This window comes from Prionailurus bengalensis, chromosome D1, assembly GCF_016509475.1.
Source record: "Prionailurus bengalensis isolate Pbe53 chromosome D1, Fcat_Pben_1.1_paternal_pri, whole genome shotgun sequence".
In the NCBI taxonomy this organism is placed as follows: domain Eukaryota; kingdom Metazoa; phylum Chordata; class Mammalia; order Carnivora; family Felidae; genus Prionailurus; species Prionailurus bengalensis.
Genome location: NC_057346.1, coordinates 113,016,780 through 113,036,955, shown reverse-complemented (window position 1 = coordinate 113,036,955; position 20,176 = coordinate 113,016,780). Strand labels below are relative to the sequence as shown.

Sequence of the window (20,176 nt, the reverse complement as noted above, 5' to 3'; positions counted from 1 at the left end):
ACGAGCTGTGAGATCATGACCTGAGCCGAAGTCGGACGCTCAGCCGACTGAGCCCCCCAGGTGCCCCAGCTTATCTCCTTTCTTTATCATCAGCAGAGAGGCGTCTTCCTCTGAGACACATAAAGAAGCCATGTGCTGCTGTCCTTTGCTCTGTCCACGTAACTAGGATACGTTCCTATAGTCTGTTGGGCAGTTTTCCTTTTCTAGAAGGTATGAGCATCCTCCCAGACAAGGGGCCGAGCTCTGCTCTTGCGTTGATTGTGTCTAGTCTTTTTTTCTGCACTCACCGGGACTCCCGGTTGCTGTGACGAAAGCCAGCTCCGCCAGGCCTGAGCGAAACATGGAATGTGCTGCCTCTCGTGAGAGGAGGCCACGCACGGTCTGCATCAGTCAGCTCAGGCTACGTAAGCTGCAGTAACAAACGTGCCCCTAAACTTAATGACCTAAAACCACAAAGTTGTCTGTCTCGTATCCCAGGGGGCTCACTCGGGGACCCGGGCTGATGGGGATCACCGTCTCAAGTGTACTGGGCATCATGCCCCAGGGATAAACTCAATACTGGGGGCAAGGGGCAGTCTTGCATTGGGAACTAAATGCTCCATCCGTCCAGGAAGTGGCATAAGTCGCTTCTCGAAACTCACTGGGCAAAACTAATTTCAAGCATCATCTGGCCAAGCCGAGGTCACCTTCCTCAACATGCAGCCCTTGGAACATCTCAGAAAACGCCAGTGGGTCATGTGTGGGCCACGGGTCCCTCAGTACTAACGATGGGGTCCAGGACAGTCCTGCGTGATGCCTGGACCGGCCTGGGACACAGCCGTGCTCGTGGTGACTGGGGCGGCATGCCTCTCGAGAGGTGGCTCTCCCGGGACCCCCGCATGGTGACGGGAGCAATTGTTTCCCCAGGGAGGGGACTTGTAAGCACACGAACTCGCTGTGGGCACCACACCTCGGGTGGCGGGTCTCCTGGCTGTCGGGGGCGGCCTTGCAAGCAATGAAGTTCATGGCCCCATCCCTCCTTCCAAACTTTGCAGCTGTGAACAAGGGTTAGCCGCACTGTCTTCAGCCACAAAGGAAACGTATTCGGTGTGTGTCACTGAACAGCCAGGCGCAGCTGTGGGTTGTGCACAGGGCTTCTGACCGTGTCACCAGGGCAGTCGGTCGGTCCCCCTATCCCCAGCTGCTCTACTGTCCTGGGTGTGACTCGTTCTCAGGCAGCGTGTTCCCCACGGTGGCCTCAAAAGTGGAAATCGCAGCAGCAGGATGAAGGCTGCATTGTCCCAGCCAGGGTCACGTGCCCCTCCTCTGAGCCAGGCACCTGCTGTGTTTAAAGGAACAGACTGCCAGGCTCCCGTGCGCGTCCCTGGAATCCAGGGCCGAGCAGTGGGGGTGGGGAGGGACTGGGCAGCCGCACCTGACCACGTGGCCAGGCCAGGAAGGGGCTCACCCCAAAGAACAAGGGAGGGACAGCCCAGGAGAAGGGGAGTGGTTTCTGCACGTGGACTGTGAAGGGGGTGGCTGGCTGGTCATTTTAGAGTTTATTTATTTCTTTTGAGAGAAAGAGACAGAGACAGAGTATGAGTGGGGGAGGGGAGGGAGGGGGAGAGTGAGCGAGAGCATCCCAAGCAGCCTCTGTGCTCTCAGCCCAGAGCCCGATGCGGGACTCGATCTCACGTCCCGTGAGATCATGACCTGAGCTGAAATCAGGAGTCCGACGCTTAATGGCCTGAGCCACCCAGGTGCTCCTGGCCAGTCAGTTTAATGCAAGTGGAAGACAGAGGGTGATCGTGCAGGGTGTAGGGCAGAGGCAGATATAGGGGCCCGGAGGGTTCTTATGGGCCTCCCTGGAGGACCCGTGGCCTTCCGGCCGCACCTGGAAGCCTGGGGTGAGCTCTGCTGGGTGTGTGAGTGAGCAGGCCGGCCGACCTGCAGCCTTCGAACACGTGTGACCGTGTCCACATCAGAGTGACGGACAACCGATGATCCAGCTGAGGCCCAGAAGCCTCTCTGAAGGGCTCTGGGTCTGCGTTCAACCCACAGGGCTGCTGGCCGGGCCTCCGACCTCCTCCTGCTCCTCCCCTTCTGCGTCTTGTTTGCGACCCACGTGCATCTTGGGAAGGGGCCGGCCCGGGCGGCCAGCAGCCCCCGCCTCCCCACACAGTGACGGCAGATCCCGGGTTACCAGCAAAGGCCGACCCTGGTGGTGACACGAAGGGCACACCTTAACAGTGGGGAAGGGGCCTGAGAGCGATCCAGCCCACCTTCTCTCTTCCCCGGGTCAGACGCTGAGGCCAGGCAAGGGCAGGTCCACAGGATTCGGCGTCTAAGTGAGGTTAGTGATGGTCGCAATGTTGTGTCCCTCGGTGCCCCTCCCCTGATCTTTGGGGCCGTATCCCAGAGCAGAAGTGTAATTGTGTCCAGGAGCCAGAGCACAGAAAAGACCTGTGCAGTGGGAGTTTTTCACAAAGCATTCAGAGATAGTATCCTTTCAAATTAAAGAAAACGGGGGGGGGGGGGGTGGTGCCTGGGTAGCTCAGTCGGCTAAGCGTCCAACTCTTGATTTCAGCTCATGTCATGGTCTCATGGCTCATGGGATCCAGCCCTCTGGGAGGACGGCGCGGAGCCTGCTTGGGATTCTGTCTGCCCCTCCCCCGCTCACGCTCTTCTCTTTCTCAAAAGAAGGAAAGAAAGAAATAGTATCCTTTCTGAAGGTCTCCTTTCTCTAATAAAATAATTGAGGTAGAGGAAAGGAGCCCATTGTTTTGAACGTCCTTCCTGAGCCAAAATAAAAACGTGGTAAATCTTACGTCAGACTACGTTCTTCCCTCTTGTGTAAGATTTTCTTGATCCATGAGATCCCCAAATCTGGGAACCACTGGCTCACTGACCTAGCCTAGAAATGGTTCCCTTTCTGAAATGTTTCTTCCGGTAAACACACACGCACGTGCACACACACACACACACACACACACACACACATTCACTGACGCCCCCTCTGCTGCTGGAACCCTAAACCTCTGACTTTAGCCAGGGGCCCCCACCGATCACATCTCAGTGCCCAACACCTCCCTAGGCAACCAGCGCAGAGCTGCCTATGTGGGGCTTAAGCAACAGAGGCAATTATGAGTAATAACAGCTCACAGACAGTCCCCACGGTCGCTTGGTGGCTTTGTAAGCTACTCTGCTAAACACGATGAGGTTCAATTCCTACGTAGCCCTCCGGGGCCTGGCGCAGATGGGGCCCCCACACAGATGTCACAGGGCTGAGTCGGCCGGATGCGTCGTCTGGCCTGCGTGCTCCCTGCGCACCGTCATCCGACTGCTGGTGCCCTTAGCCCAGCTCACGGAAGGTCCTCGTCCTCAGGCTGCGTCTTCAACCCGGCCCCAGGATCCTGAGCCCCGGATCGCAGAGCTAAGGCCCCACCCCTGTGAGTCTCCTAGTCCCTGCATGTGGGGCACAGGACCCGTCTCCCCCCGTGGGCTTGATAAATGACTCACATTGCACATGTGTAAGCTACAGACGCCGGGGAGGAGGGGAGGTGGGTCCAAAACATCTGGGCACAGTTCGTCCGGGTGCGAAACACGGAAGAGGTACGTGCAGCTTGGCTGGACCAGTGCCCGGCGCGGCGAGGGCCCCATGTACTGAAGCCACTCTGAGGCTGTGTGGTGTGTTTTCTTTGCTGGTCGCACAATAGGTCGTGTAGGTCAGGTGGACAGGTACTGGCCCTGGGTAGCTACCAGGAATTAGGCATGGGGGTGGGGCATGTGGTGTAACACAGAGAAAAAGGCCATCACCACCCTGGAGCACCGTAGAGGGCATGGGGACTCGGACCCCTTCCAGGGGTCACTTAGTGTGGCTTGGTGGTCTGGAGCCCCTGGGGACTCATCCTGACCGTGCCATTTAGTGGGTGTGTGACTTTGCCTCGGCAGCCTTACCGTCTCCATCCATAAAATGGGCTCGGTCCCACCTCCCTCATCTGGCTGCTGTGACTAGTGAGGGGCTGAGCGCAGATGACCAGACGGGGGCACAGGGGAAGGACCCCATAAACATTAGTGTTGATGGAGCAGGGGCACGTGGAACAGAGACAGAGGGAGGGAGGACCCCAAGGTCCTAGCAGGATTTGAAAGGTGACTGGACGTGGTCGAGGCTGCAGAGCAGCACGTACCTCGCACGGGGGCTCGGGAGGTCCCGGAGGTGAATTTGGGAATGGCGCTCGGAGCCGGACCCGGTGTTCAGTAAGCACTCAATTAGTGTCCACGACAACAGTGGTGATGTTGATGTTGTTGCTTGTCAGAGAATCGTACCTTTGGTGTTCTTGGAGCCTCGGGGGTGGTGACGGGAAAGGGGTGAAGGGGCAGGTGGGAACCAAGTCCCAGAGGACCCGGGCTGCCTATCAGCTAAGGCAGCGTTAGCTGCTGTAACAAACAAGTCCCTCGAGGGTAGCGTGGGGCGACAGAAGTCTAATTGTTGCTCACTTCAACAGTTCAATGTACAGAGACCTGGGCATCTTGCAGGAACGCTAGAGGATTCCACCATCCTGTAGTGCCCCGGGGAGCGTCCTAGCTCTGAGCTGGGCGAGGTAGCAAGAGAGGGTGGGGAAGCACACAGGGTCGATAAAAGAGAAGCTTAGAAGAGAACCCCCCCCCGCCATCTTCACGATGGAATGTTCCATTGCATTGCTCACATTCCATTGGTGGGAAGTGGTCATGTGGCATGGGTGCAAGGGGAGCTGGGAAATGTAGTCCTGGGCTGGCCATTTGCTCCTCCCTCTCCCTCAGAGACATCTCCGTGCTGTGCAGAAAGCGAGCATGCATTTTTGCTGAACTAGCTGCCTCCGGGCATAAAAGGGGCTCGAGCAAAACCATGCCGACCTTCCTCGGTACCCTTACGTGCATTCACTTTTGAACTGAACGTGTGTGGGGGTTTGAATAAAAGCTCGTTCGCCTTGGACCATGGACTGACCACAGAGAGGGTTGTAGAAGTTATAATGAGATTTTGAGCCATTTCCTGAAGCCAACCGCATAATTTCTCTGTATTTTTCTTTTTCCTAGGGTTTAGGAAGGAGATTGTCCCGGAGATTTTATCCGTGGGGAAAATACCTGAACAATAAATCATTGATCCCCCGAATTTCTTGTATTTGTGTTTTTGTGGGTTTCCTCCCTCTGGCCCCCCGCTAGCTGTTAAAATCTATTTACATTCTTCAAACTGTGTCCGGTGAAGTTTACGTCCAAATCTGCTGAGTAAGAGAAGCAGGCAGAGGACTGAAATTAGGAACGTGAATCGTGTCTGGGGTTTTGTTTGTTTGTTTGTTTGTGTTTTAGGAAAGAACGTCTACAGCCAGAAAAGTAACAACAAGCCTTCTTTTTCCTCAAAGGCAGGTCATGTTCACATTAGCCGGAAGGCCCAGCAGCATCACCTGGGGATACGTACCGTTCTGGCGGGTTCTGTGAGCCACTGCTATTCTGGCTTGAACTACATGACTGTCTTCTTTGCAGAGCACTGCCTCCCGCCCCCTTCCCGAGCCCAGGACCCGGGGCTGTGCCTTCTTTCTGGAATGAGGCTCCTGGCTCTTCAAAAGTTGGCCTCGGGGTTCATATGTGTTCCTCACAGTTTGCAAAGTTAGGCCCCAGAGCGAGGCCTTCTCTTCCTCCAAGATTTTTCCCCAGGAGAGCGGGTCTCGCGCTTCGTAGGTCAGATAAGTGAGAGGCCCGGCCGGCCTCGCTTGGTTTCCGCATTCAGGGGCCGTGACTTTTCTAAACAGTGTTTCTCTTCCCTCTCTGTGCAGAAACTCGAGCAGACCGCAGCAAGAAACTCTTCAGGCACTACACAGTCGGTTCATATGACAGCTTCGATGGTTCCAGGTAAGACGTGGCTCTTTCTCCGCCAGGCCCCCTCTGCTCACAGATGCTCACGTGGGCCGCAAAAAAACGCTGGACCATCGTGCATGGAGCACTCGGGCGCCCTTGGCTTTTCCCCTCAGTGTGTCCATTGGGACCCCCGCCCCCAACCCGCCACGGACTGGGATTACAGAAGCCACCGTCTTCCGGAGAACCTGCCCAAGATGCGGTCTCCGTGCTGCCTGAGGTTTGGGGTCGGGCTGGAGCGCACCGTGGGGTGGCTCAAGGGAGAGGGCTGTCTGTCCAGGAGGAGGACGACCAGGCATGGTGTGGGGGGGAGCAGCATGGATGTCAGTGACGACAGTGGCTGGCCACAGAGCCACGGGGCAGCGCCCGGGTTGCACCCCATCCCGGGAATATTTAGGGTGCCGTAGCTCTGGGCTTCTACGTCGTCTGCGTTTTCCCTCTGCCTCCTGCCTCTGAGTTGAAGCTTTTGTACAAGGAAGGCTCACCCCGCACCCCGAAAGGCGTGCCACCAAGCAGGCAGGGCCTTTGAGCATAACGTACGTTCGTTCTGTTGTGCAGTCATGCCCACCCTCCGTCTCCGGAACTTTCCATCTTCCCAAACCGAAACACTGTCCCCGTGAAACCCCGAAAGCCCCCAGGCCCTCCCCCAGCCCCTGGTGCCCGCCATCCACTCTCTCTCTCTGAATCTGGTGACTCTAGGGGCCGCCCAGAAGGGGCATTATACGGTATTTGTCTTCTTTTGCGACTGGCACGTTTCACTCAGCGTGGTGTCCTCAAGGTCCGTCCGTGCTGTAGCAGGTGTCAGCGTCCCTCCTCTGCAAGGCTGAAGAAGGTCCCTCTGCAGGCATAAGCCACGTTTCGTTTGTCATTCCTCCGTGGATGCACACCCATGTTGCTTCTACCTTTTGGCTGTTGTGAATGGTGCTGTTGTGCACATGCTTGTTCAAGTATCTGAACACCTGTTTCTGGTCCTTTGGGGTGTACGTCTGGCAGTGGAATTGCTCGTTGGACCTGGCTTTAGTGCCGACCTGTCCCGACCACCTTTCTGTTGTACACAAGACGGTTTAGGACGGGAATCCCACGCCGGGCAGAGGAGCCGAGCCGCCCCTCCCAAGCGGGTCTTGCTGACATTGCCCACTTTTTGGCCTTGAAAGTTCAAGCTGCGGTCTGTGGCCCAGTACCGCCGAGAGAGAGAAAGCTCAGAGGCTGGTGGCTTCTGGGGAGGCACGGCTGACCCCGGCTTCTCTCGACCAGTCTCCGTGGGGCTCAAATGAGTTGCTTCTGCGGCCGCAGGCGGCTGCTGGAGAAAGTGGACCCTGGACACGTGGTCACGGCCGGTGTGGCTGTCCTGCTTTGCTTCCTTTCTAAGAAAGAGGGTGCCTGAGGCTCAGAGAGTGGCCGGACTGTCGCCATGGTTACGTGGAGGGCCATCCGGCCTGGGAGTGGGGCTTCTGGGAGAAAGGAGCCTTTGACAGCCGCGGCTCGCCCACAGAGGGGCTGTCCAGGGACCTGAGCTGACCGAGCCAGGGAAAGAGAAGACCACGGGGCCAGGCAGGCTGGCTGGGTCACGTGTCACATGGCTGACAGCAGGCCCGGAACACACTGGGGGACACACACACACACACGCACACACACACACACGGCAGCTTGGCCGGCAGAAGGCGTGCGGAACCGTTGTAGCTGTTCACAGAGAGAACAGAGCTGTCAGGAGGTGATGAGCTCCCCGCCACCGGAGGAAGCCAAGCCGGGTAGGCATTCTCTTGCGAGAATGTCCCAGGTGGTAGGACCAGGTGACATGTGAGATCCTTGTCAGCTCTGCCTCCCCCCGTCTCGACACCCAGAGGAAGGCTTTTGTTTTGCATGTTACCAACCACCGGCTCGGGGCCAGGGCCTGGGACCACAGAGAAGAGGGACATCCAGCCACGCCCCTCAGGGTCAACTGATGACTTCTGAATGGTAAGAGCTCTGGCCGCGACCGTAGTTCAGGAGTCAGTGCCGACTTTCCCAGGGTGAGGGACTCAGATGCGCCGTGGGCTCACATTGGCCAGAAAAAGATGCGAGTAATCGTGGCGCCATTTATGAACCTCCTGCCACGTGCCCGCACCTTGGCTTGGACACCACTGCTGCCCGATGGCCCTCCTCCAGTGACCTTGGAAACAGCGTCATTATCCGTTTCTCAGAACCCTAAGGTGGAGAAAGGAAGGTCACATTAAGGACCTGGCCCTCGGCCACATGGGTGCCGGGGCCTGTGTGCGAGGCGCGGTCCCCTGGAATACAGGACCCTTGCCCTCAGTCCCCTCTATCCCATGGTAAAGATGTTACCACCCAAGGCTGGCCAAGGAACTAGCTGCAGATTGAGAGAAATCGACAGATTCTAAACCGTCAGCTGGTGAAGTGTGTTGGGCGGATGGAATGACGTTACCTGGGTTATCAGGTCTGAGCTTTTCTGCCCAGGACGTAGGGCTTAGCCTGGGGGAGCCACCGCATCCCAGAACTGACCTCTTCCGGACCACGCGCTCGGCAAGGCCAAGGAGCTGGTGGCTCCCGCCTGCCATCGAAACCCAGGCGGCCGACGTGCGTGGCTCTTGGGCGGGTTTGGGGGTGAGGCTGAGCCCGGGCTCCTGTGGCTGAAGAGGCAGGAAGCGTCTAAGGGACTCACCAGCCACCGGCTCATTGACCCGCTTCGGAATCCGTGTCAGACACGGCCTGGCGAGCCACGGAGATCTGGGTGCCGCGCCAGCCCCCGGGCCAATTACCTACACCGTAGGCGCAGGGCAGCCGTCTGGGCAGGCTGCTCAGGGCTGAGGCCGCGCTGTTGCAGATGCAAATGTAATTAAAGAGAAGGCAATAAGACGCGGCAGTCAGTGGAGACGGTTTCTGAATCAGTCAGCCCTTTCTCCCCTTCCCACCCCCTCCCACCCCCTCCCACCCCGTTATGTCAACAGCTTTGCTCAGGGACTCGTTGCCGAGGAGCGGACTGATAAAAACACACCCGTTCGTTGTTCACTGGGTCCAGCTACTCCAGCCGCTCCTTTCCTCGGGATTCCCCTCCACCTACCCATCGTGTACATGGCAGAAGGATCTAGAAGCGTGGGCACGTGATCGAGATCAGAAAGCAGAGAAGCTGTAGCCATGTCTACAGCGGACCTCACGGATATTTCAATATTGTTCTTAAAAACACAGAGTATAGGAGTCTCAAGTTCCCGCTAGTTTTAAATCAGAACTCCAGCCTCATTAGCATGGGGCATCGAGGAGGAGTCTACCTGGGAGAAGGAGGAGAGACCTCAGGCTTTCATACCAGGCTGAATACACCCCATCCATCCATCCACTCATCCAGCCAGCCATCTAATTACCTGTCTGCCTATCGATCAGGCAGCCATTCAGCCATCTCCTGACTCATCCATTCATCCGTGCACCCACCCATCTAGCGAGCGCCGCATCCATTCGTCTCTCCATCCGTCCACCCGACCATCCACCCATCCATCGATTCACGCCTCCATTCACCCAACCGCTCACCCATCCACTCATCCATCCAAGCCAGCCAGCTACCAATTCCTCCATCATCTGCCCATCCGGCCATCCAATTTTACCTCTCCACCCATCCACTTCTCTTGTTCATCTGTCCATCTATTCAACCAATATTCATCAAAATCTGACTATCCGGGGAGCTAAGGATGTGGAGGTAAACAAGGCAAACACAGTCTCTGACCTCACGCAGATTAAAATCTAAGTAGTGAAAATAACAAAGTTTAGGAACAAATAAGCTAGAGAATCACACTTAGCAGTCAGTGCTCTGGAGCAAATCAGCAGTGTCACCATACAGTCTCTTGGGCAGGTTGGGGCAGACCTGCTTTATAGAGGGAGCCGAGGAAAGTCTAACGAAGTGACTTTTGATCTGACACCTGACCGTTCAGCAGAATCAGAAAGCCCGGCATGTGCAAAGGCACTGAGGTGATGTGCAGGAAAGCAGTGGCCTGGAAGGGAGTAGAGAGGATGATCCCAGAGAAGGACCTTGTGCTCTGTGGGAGGAGAGTGGACTTCCTCCCGTTTGTGCAGTGGGGATCCCAGAGGGCTTTAAGCAGAAGAGTAACATGACCTGGTTAACTTTCCTGGAGGCAAACAGAAGGAAGGGTGGGGGCCACCTGCGCGACCGTTGTCATCTTCCTGGCTGGGAAGTGGTGGTGACAGGCCAGTGGAGAGGTAGGGATAGACAGGTGGGTGGCTTCCGAGTGTAAGGTGTCATTAGAAGGGACAGGACCCACCCAGGCACTACATGGGGGGCAAACGGGGAGTGCGGAGGGCTCTCCTCCTTTGGGGCTCTACAGGGAGGAGCCCCGGAGGTGAGTGGGGTTGGACCCGTTCCCTGTTGTCATCAGGCACCTCCCGGGACCCCTCGCTACTCATCCAAATCTGCACCTGCAGCTTCGGACCCGCCTGGAAGCACTGTGTTCAGAAGCGCCATGCGGGGAACGCATCTAAGGTGCTGGGTCGTCGCTGTTCCTCTTTCTTGGTGAGACCAGTTGAATCGCAAGGGCAGCAAATGGTACCTGTTGGCCAGCCAGACGGCCCCTAGTGGTGGTTTCTTGCTCTCATGGCTGTCAGGCATCATCGTCTAACTTTGTATGTTTTTAAATTGGTAATTGGAGGTACATACATGCGGATAAATAATTCAACATGGGTGGGTATCGTGTTAGACTTAAGTCCTTACCCCCTGGCTCCCAGTTCTCTCCAGAGAGAACCTCTCCTGTCGGTTTCCTGAGGATCGTCCCAGAGGCGGACACTGAGTATGAAAGTGCACATGCACATGACCTGAAGCCTTTCAAAGCCCTTGAAAGTACAGGGCCCTAGGTTTTTACATCTGACTTTCCAATAAAGACCCCGTATATATAACCTTGGGCAATTCACTGTCCCTCTGTGTGCCTCAGTCCCTGACCCCCCAACCCTATTTGCAAAGTGGAGATCAGTCTTCCGACGCAGGCCACAGCCCCGGTGGTGTTCAGGACAAGGTGAATGGGGGCAACGTAGGATTAGTGTTTGCAGCTTAGAGGCACGTGCTGTACGAATCCAGAGGGACGCTGACTTGTGGACAGCATGGGTGGGTAGCTGATTTCCCTTGAAACCCTAACTCTGTGTTCTAGGAGAGTGCCTCGTGTAGGTAGTGAGAACTGAATGGCAAGAAACGTGGATGTCCTCCAACATTATTTTGTATTGGTATGTTTTCTATTCCTTCGACTTGAAAAAAAGGGATCAATCCCCGAGGACGTTCGCGGATTCGTAAGGGAACATACTTTGGTTTTTTTCCCCCTCGGTGGACTGGTGGCCGGGCCTCGTGATTAGTGATGAAGCTCTCAGGGCAGCTCCTTTGGGACAGAGAGAGGGGGTTTTGCTGTTTTGTCCCTACATATCTGTACTTGTACTTTTCACAGGTATGTATTGCTTTTCAATATTTTTGAGAGCAGGAAAGAGAGGGGTGAATCCCTGGGCCCAGGCAACATAAGAAGTCACCACAGCTGTGCGCGCCAGCTCCCCCCGCTGGCTCTCCCAGCGGGCCGTGTGCACGAATATGGCAGCTGGAGCCAGGTCTCCAGCTGGAGGAGTCACGGCCCCAGAGAACGCGTCCCAGTAGTTTCTCCTAGAACACGTTCTCCTCCACCATCTAGTCGTGGTGAACAGCACGCCCAGTGCCCACCTGGGAGACCCGGCGCCCCTCCCCTTCCCTCATCCATCACGAGCGTCCGAGGACTCCCACCCTCCTCCCCATTCTTCCACGGCTTGCCGAGGGGGTCGGCCCTCAGCCGTTGTCCACAGACCGCCTCCCTACCCCCGTGATTATACCTTACTTTTCTTTTGGTCTTGTGTTTTCATTGACGTGCAATCGACATATCACATTATACTACTTACAGGTGTAGAACGTCATGATTAGATATTTGTACGCGTTGCAGAATGATCGCCGTGAATGGGAAGCCTGGTTGAATCTGTCACCTTACTTTGTTACACTTGGTTTTCTCACAATGAGAACTTTTCAGATCTACTCTCCTAGCGACTTTCAAATATATAATACCGTGTTACTAATCATGGTCACGGCGCTATCCGTTACATCCCTGGGACTTAGTTGTCTTTTCTTTTTTAAAAATATTTATCTATTTGTGGTGGGACAGAGAGAGAGTGGGTGCAAGCAGAGGAGGGGCAGAGAGAGAGGGAGGAGAGAAAATACCAAGCAGGCTCCGTGCTGTTCGCACGGAGCCCGGCACAGTGCTCGATCCCACGAACTGTGAGATCATGACCTGAGCCGAAACCAAGAGTCAGATCCCCCAATTGCCTGAGCCACCCAGGTGCCCCAAGGGACTTATTTGTCTTACAGCTGAGAGTTTGTACCTTTTGACCACCTTGACCTATGGCATCACTCATCCCCTGCTCCTGGAAACCACCAACTTCTGTATCTATGAGTTGTGCTTCACTTGTTCATTTGTTTTGCTTCATTCTACATATAGATGAAATCACGCAGTATTTGTCTTTCTCTGTCTGGCTTCTTTCACCTAACATAATGCCCTCAGAGTTTCTTCGTGTTGTAAATGGCAGGATCTCATTTCGTTTTATGGCTGAATAATATTCCGTGTACACCACTTCCTCTTTATCCACTCGTCTACCAACGGGCACCTAGGTAGTTTCCATATCTTGGCTGTTGTGTCTAATGCTGCATTGAACATGGGGTGCGGATATCTTTTTGACTTCGTGTTCCCGTTTATCTTTGGATAAATACCCAGAAGTGGCCTTGCAGGATCATATGGTACTTCTATTTTTAATTTCCTGAGGATCCTCCATACTGTTTTCCAGAGTGGCTGTACCTGTTTACTTTCCCACCAACAGCGTGCAAGGGTTCCAACTTCTTCATGTCCTTGCCAAGAAAAGTTATTTCTTGTCTTCTTGACAATAGTCATTCTAACGAGTTAGTTAGTTAGAATTATCTCCAGCTACATTATCTACCGTTAGATTAGTTAGATCGTTTCTTGTGTATATTTTGACAGTAGCCATTCATACTCATTCAGGTGTGAGGTGATCTCTTTGACTTGTTTTGCCTTGTTCTTCCGATGGTTACCTCCCTAACTCTGTGACTACCCCTGCATTTCTTAATTTAACAACATAAAGCATCATTAATTCTTTGCTGTAAAAGTCTTTTAGGTTCTATCTATAAGTTGGATTCGAAAGTTTAAAGCCAGTGGAAAGCATCACATTATCATGATACTATAAATGTTTACATCATTTCCAAGTCAAAGGCTAGGACTGCAGTTCCTTTTTATAGACACATTCGAAGAAAGGGCTTTCTAATACCAGAACCCACTGGATTCTTTTTTCTTTCACCCCATTCGTTGTTCAAACTATTGTCACAGTTTAGCTTAATATTAGGGTCATGGTTTTCAACTGAAGTTCTTATTTTTTTCCTGGAGTTTCTGGTTGCCTTTTTTTTTCTTGTGGAAGAGGAATTAGTTCTTCAATATGCCACTAAAATGTCATCCTGTTTCTTCTGTATCACTAGAACCCATCTCATCCTTATCGGAGCTTTCTGCTCCCATTTGGACACCATTTCCCAGGTCCCAGTGCACGATTCTCATTCTGAGATTTCCCTTCATGGAGCTACTGGGTAAGCGAGGTGTTTCTTTAGCTTTGTTTTACCAGGACACATACTCAAGCAACAACCTCAGTAAAAGGTACCTGGAATGTCAACTCCCGTGTCTGAAAAGTCTCTGATGTGCCCAGTGCTGTAGAATTCTAGATTCAAAATAGTTTTCTTCTAAACAATTAAAGCATTGCTTTATTGACATCTTGCTTCTGCTCATTGCTGATGAGAGGTGATGGTGCTATCTGATCCACACTCCAGTATAGGTGATCCTTTGTCTTTCTCTCCAAAGCCTTGGAAGAACTTCATTGTTTCTACTTTTCCTTGATATTCTGAAATGTCATGCTGATGGGTCTAAGTCTCTTCTTTATTCATTGTGCCCACTATCCTGGGGGTTCCTTCAGACTGAAGCAGCTTCGGCTTTAAGAATATGCTTTCGTCATTCCCTTGGAAATGCCCTCACTTCCTGTCCCAGTTCCCTCTTTCTGGATTTCCTATCAGCCCATTCTTTCTTATGTTTTCTGTCCCTTTGCCTTTTCACTCTGTATTCTGGGAGATTCTCTCAACTTTCACCCTGTCTCTGTAAGTTATTATTTTGACAATCACATTGTTATGTTCCAAGAGCCTTTCTTTTCAATGATGGGTAAGCTTCTAAAGGTGAGCTTCTAAAGTCGTTTCCGGATATCTTTGGGAACAAGCAGGCAGCTGTGAATGGGCAGTTCTCTGCACAGAGGTGCTCTCGAGGCAGAGTCCACACCGATTGCCTGTTCCTTCAGGTCAAACACCAAAAAGAGAGAAATCCAGAGTCATGTTCTTTGCCCCACTTACCCCAGGAGCCCAAAAAGAGACAGATGCGGGTTCTTGTTCAAACCTGTGGGACAATAGTAGGGTTCAAATTGAAACTTGAAGGGTCGGGGTGTTTTTGTTTCGTGGTGAGCATGCCCAGATGCCCGGGCGATGAGGTAGTGGTGAGAGGGGTCCTAGGAATGCCGGGGCCAGGCTGAGTGGAGACAGCGGAGGATGCTGACTGGTGGTTGTAGGAGTGGGGGGGGCGAAGGTAGGGTGCAGACACCCTACCCTGCTCCTGGTGGCGTCTGAAAATCAAGAGCTGTGATTCAACCTCCATCATGGATCTTTGAGATTCAGATTTAATAGGCGGTTATGCAGACTCCTGGCACTCTGTCTATGTCCTGGGTCCACTCTGGTTCTGAGCCTCTCAGGACACGGGGGGTGGGGGTGGGGGGCAAGTGAGGGCCTCTCCCGCTCCAGAACTCAGTGATTAGACATTAAGTGTTCTCTGGCTTCACCACACCACTGTCCCCAGCGCTGTCATGATGTAAAGCGACCGACTTGGGGACTTCCGACCTTGCTAGAGTCCCCAGACTAGGGGACAGGGCATGTTCTTTTGGCTGGAGATAGGCTCAGACCCTCTAAAACCACAGGGGGGTCCACAAGTGGGAGGAGTCTCCTGGGGACCCAGGCTCAGAAGCCCCTGCATAGGGAGCCCTTGACCTCCCGTGTTGGGGCTCTTTACTGGAGCTGCTGAGCCTAGCCAGGGGAGGCATCCCAGGACCACCTGGCCCTGGGGCCGAAGCCGAAATTCTCAGAGAACACTCCCTCTCATTTCACCCTTTTTGGCGGGACTGGGCAGGAAGCCGTGGCACCTTTTCTCTGGACTGAGTGGCCCCTGTTGGGAGGCTGGGAGCAAAGTCCCTCCGCACAAGGGAGGCTCCTGGCTCAGAGCACCCTTGGGCCACATTTAGTACATTCCCAGGTGGCGAGTGGGTGTGTGGGTGGGGGGAGCGCAGGCGGATGGGTGGGGACGGTGGTGAAACAGCAGAGGAGGCGGAAGGAGGCTGGCATTCCGGGCACACCTCCAGGTTGGGACTGGCCGAGCCCCTGAGTAGCCCTCGGGCCTTCCTGGTTCTGCCCCCGGAGCTGAACACCGGCCTGCCGTCTCCCCAAATGCCCAAGCCACTCGGCACCAGAGGACAGGGTTTTCAGGGCTCCGTGAAGTCCTCCATGATGCCAGCTGCCAAAAGCAACCTCTGCCCCTGTGCCCCCCGCGCTGTGTCTGGCATCTGTTGTTCCCTGGTCGGTAGCCTTTGCCAGTGTCCACGTGTGAATACTCCCCCCAGGCTGATTTCAGGCTGCTAACATGAGCCACTGCAGAGCTGGACAGAGAAGACCCGAGCCAGCCCCAGCCCCCCAGCCCCCCAGCCCCCCAGGCCAAGATGTGTGTCTCCTTCTTGCCTTCTCCAGCCCCACAGCCCTGGCTCAGACTCCGAGTGGGGCCAGTCCTCACGTACTAGGTCTTAAGTGCACTAGTCTGAAGTCCTAGGGACCAGCTTTGAGCCTGATGAGGCTCAAGCCTGTGGGTTCAGATGCCAGGGTCCCAGTCCCAGTTCTGACACTAGCTCCCTGCACGGGCCTCAGTTTCCCCACCTGTAAAATGGCTATATCACCCCCCGCCCCCCAGGCTGGTCACAGAATTCTAAATATTCTGCTTGAAACCGCCATAACCACCAACCTCGGGTCACTTGTGAATGAACGTGCTTTCTACAGAACCGCAGGCCCTGAAATTCAGGGTTCAGGCCCAAGCTGCCAGTGGGGTGCCATGCCAAGGGGGTGCCGTTCCCGGAGAAGAGGGCTAGGCCAGTTCAGAAGTGTTCCCAAGGCTGTGTCTGGCAGTCAGTAGGTTCTCAGGAGGTGCTCATGCTGATTCCCCACCTCTGGCCAAAGACCTGGTCTTCCGAGCCCCCTCCTCTAGGAAGCAGGAATGCCTTTGGTGCCTGACTTGGGAGAAGCCAGAGGGACAAGCGAGCAGATCCTGGTTCAACTCCAGGTTACCTGGCCCAAGGGGGAGGCTGGGAGGTGGCTGTGTCTTTACACCTTGCACTGCTTGCCTCCCTGTGTCTGTCTTGTGCAAGATAGAATGGAGCTGACTCCAGCCTGGCATCTTCCCCGGCATCTTTCATGGGGCCTGGCAGGTGCTCAACCTTCAGAGATGCAGGGTTGAGGGAGTCCTGAGTGGGAGGACTGGATGGATGGATGGATGGATGGACGGACGGATGGACGGATGGATAGATGGGTGGATAGATGACGGACAGGTGGATGGATGGACAGATGGGTGGATAGATGAACTGATGGGTAGATGGGTGGATGGATGTTTGCTTGAATGAGTGGGCAGGTAGGTGAGTGCTTGGAGGGAGGGAGGGAAGGAGGAGGAAAGGCCAGCGCTCTGGCCTCGTGTGGATCGTAGGCATTTCCAAAGCAGACACAGCCGGCGTTAGATGCCAGCCACGGGCCCGTCCCGGTGGCCGGTCAGCCCCAAGGGCCATCAGCCCCGCTCGCGCATCCTCCTGGTTCCGTCTCCCCCACCCCTGCTGCCAGGGCCATGTTCGGGGGCTTCCCGCGTTCCTCCCTGGACTGGGCTCAGCCCTCTGACTCATCTCCTGGCCGCCAGCAGCTTTGTCCCCTCCGGGTCCACCCACCCGAGTGGCATTTCTGAAATATGGATTTCTCATGCTCCCAACCTACACCGGACACAGTGCAGTTCAGGCCTTTATGTGTGGGTATGAGCCCCCACTCTCCCCCGCCTTCCGGTTGTGCTGTCGCTGTGGTCACACCCTGGTGCCCTTGTCCATGCTGGGTCTGTTTGCTGGCACGTTCCATCACCGCACTCACCCCTGCCCCGGCCCCCGTCCCGCACCGTCCTCCACGGCTGCCCAGAGCGCTTCCCGGGCCTGGGCTCTCCCGCTCGAGAGGTGGGCGAGCAGCCTCCTTGCCTTGACCTCAGGCTCCTCGTCTGCACAGGGGGCGCAGTGACAGCACATCTGTGATCGCTTGCCCACGAAGCACTGGTCGGGGCCCTGCGCATAGTAGGCCCGCAGGGGCGGCTTTCTTCTTCTACCCGGCTCTCAGCCTCGGTTTCTACATCACAGGGGCCGATGCGGGCTGCGTCCAAGTCCTCTGTCCCCTGACCAGTCCTGTGGCTCCTGGGTGGCCTCTGCCTGAGCCCCTCCCCCAACACGGGGGCCAACACATTGAGCACCTACTACGTGCAAAGCACTGTCCAGGCGTTCTGGCTTCTGCACCTCACACTTCCTGGGAGGTGACTGTCATCTCCATCCACAGAGGGGGAAACTGAGGCCTGGGACCGTGCGTGCTCAGTAAGTCCTTCCACACACTGTTCCCGGCACCTGTCTTCATCCCAGTCCTTCGAGCCGGGGAGCGCTCGCGCCCCCCGCTTCACAGATGAGAAACTGTACGCAGAGGGGAGGGGTGGGGTCTGAACCCGGGCCGGGCCCTGTCGGTCCCGGTCTTCCTGGGATTCAAGGGACTTTCCTAATTTAGAGGCATATTACGACCGTTTTTTACATATTATGTTCAGCGAGGGCCCGACCTTCCTGTGCCTCTTCGGGAATAATTCCACTGGGAAGTGCTTACCCCACAGCTGTGGGCTCTCCTCGTGGGGTGGTTAGAATGTTCTGGAACTGAGCAGAGGCGGAGCGCACTAAATGCCACTGAAGTGTTTGCTTGAAAATGGTTAATTTTAGGGGCACCTGGGTGGCGCAGTCGGTTAAGCGTCCGACTTCAGCCAGGTCACGATCTCGCGGTCCGTGAGTTCACGATCTCGCGAGATCTCGAGTGATCTCGCGTGAGTTCGAGCCCCGCGTCGGGCTCTGGGCTGATGGCTCGGAGCCTGGAGCCTGTTTCCGATTCTGTGTCTCCCTCTCTCTCTGCCCCTCCCCCGTTCATGCTCTGTCTCTCTCTGTCCCAAAAATAAATAAACGTTGAAAAAAAAAATTTTTTTTAAAAAAATAAAATGGTTGGGGCGCCTGGGTGGCACAGTCGGTTAAGCGTCTGACTTCAGCCAGGTCACGATCTCGCGGTCCGTGAGTTCGAGCCCCGCGTCGGGCTCTGGGCTGATGGCTCAGAGCCTGGAGCCTGCTTCCGATTCTGTGCCTCCCTCTCTCTCTGCCCCTCCCCCGTTCATGCTCTGTCTCTCTCTGTCCCAAAAATAAATAAACGTTGAAAAAAAAAATTTTTTTTTTAAAAATAAAATGGTTGGGGCGCCTGGGTGGCACAGTCGGTTAAGCGTCCGACTTCAGCCAGGTCACGATCTCGCGGTCCGTGAGTTCGAGCCCCGCGTCGGGCTCTGGGCTGATGATGGCTCAGAGCCTGGAGCCTGTTTCCGATTCTGTGTCTCCCTCTCTCTCTGCCCCTCCCCCATTCATGCTCTGTCTCTCTCTGTCCCAAAAATAAATAAACGTTGAAAAAAAAATTTTTTTTTAAAAAAAGAAAATGGTTAATTTTATGTTATGTCAATTGCATGTCGATATTTTTGAAAAAGCAAAGAACCCACCTTCCCCAAAGGTCTGTGGTGTAAGGAGGAGGCAGGCAGCTGGGCAGAGGGGGCCAGGGCTACGTGCAGCGGCACAGCAGGGAGGGCACGGCTGCCACTCCTGCCCGGACAGGAGGGAATGCCGGGCACCCGTCCCAGCCCCCAGGGGACACAGCCTGTCCGGGCTTCAGTGGGGTGTGGCTTGGGAGCACCGCCTTGGGAGTGGTCACAGTAGCTCCAGACTCCGGGACGCCCTCCTGGGTGGCTGCCAGCTAGCACGCGGGGCTCTGTGCTCCTCGGGGCACGTGCCGATTGCAGACTCCGCTAGTCAAGGTCAAGGTGGAGGCTGGCACGGTGGCCGGGAGCCGGGCATGGCAGATGGTGCCATCACATCCCCGGTGCCTGGTGTGCAGTCGGCCCGTGGAGGAGGGGCGAGCAGGGGCTGGGGGACGAGCGACGGGGAGGAGCCGGGCTGGGCAGAGCTCTGTTCTGGAACGGGGCCCTGCAGGCAGGGGAAGTGAGCTCTGAAGGTTGGCGGAGGGCTTCCGCAGCCAGGATCCCTCTGGGGGTCGGGAGCTTTTCCCGCCCCGCGTTTTAGAAGCGTGGCCTCTTTCTGCACATGAGTCACCCTTCTGCCAAGCACCTGGGTCCCTCGCATGGGAAGGGGGGGGAGCCCCCTAACGGCACCACCTCGGGCCATGGCCAGGATTGAGGTCAGGGGTCTGAGTTGTGTACTGAGGGAGGTTTGGGGTCTGTGGCCTCGTCTTTCCGAAACACCACAGGGACCCTAGGGGATGGTCCTTCCCGCTTCTGCCGGCTTCTGGGGCCCCAGGCGTCCCCGGGCTATGGCTCCGTCCCTCTTGTCTTCTCTGCCTCCATGGTCACACGGCCACCCCTCTTCTGTTTACACGGTCTCCCTCTCTCTTGTAAGGACAGCCGGGACGGCATTTAGGGCCCACCTGGATCATCCGAGGTAATCTCCCCGTCTTGGGACCTGTAACTTAATCACATCTGCAAAGACCTCCCCCCCCCCCCGCCTTTTTGCCACCTAGGCTGACATTCATGGGTTCCGGGGTGTCTTTGGGGGACATTATCCAGCCGACATACACGTCAGTCTCTTAGAACAGAGATCCTGCACACCTCACACACGTTTTCTGAGGGCAAGTACCGTCCACACACCTCCCTCTTGGCACCTGTGTCCCCCCGTGCGGGGGTCTCTGCGGCCTCCTCCTGCCGTCCCGGGACACCTCTTGGCGCCCTCGAGGGTGTCTTCCCATCACATGGGGCCCTGCAGCCACCGTTGCTCGGCCAAATCCTCTCGCCCATCTGCCCCTGGAGAGTTTACACTG

At 55.5% G+C, this 20,176-nt stretch overlaps 1 protein-coding gene across 1 annotated transcript in view; it reads left to right on the top strand.

Moving 5' to 3' along the window:
* The window catches only part of SHANK2 (SH3 and multiple ankyrin repeat domains 2), a 476,763-nt gene that overhangs the window by 284,305 nt on the left and 172,282 nt on the right, over positions 1 to 20,176 (top strand). The window contains 1 exon segment of the mRNA XM_043581937.1: positions 5,787 to 5,862. Within this exon segment, the coding sequence (XP_043437872.1) occupies positions 5,787 to 5,862 (76 nt within the window).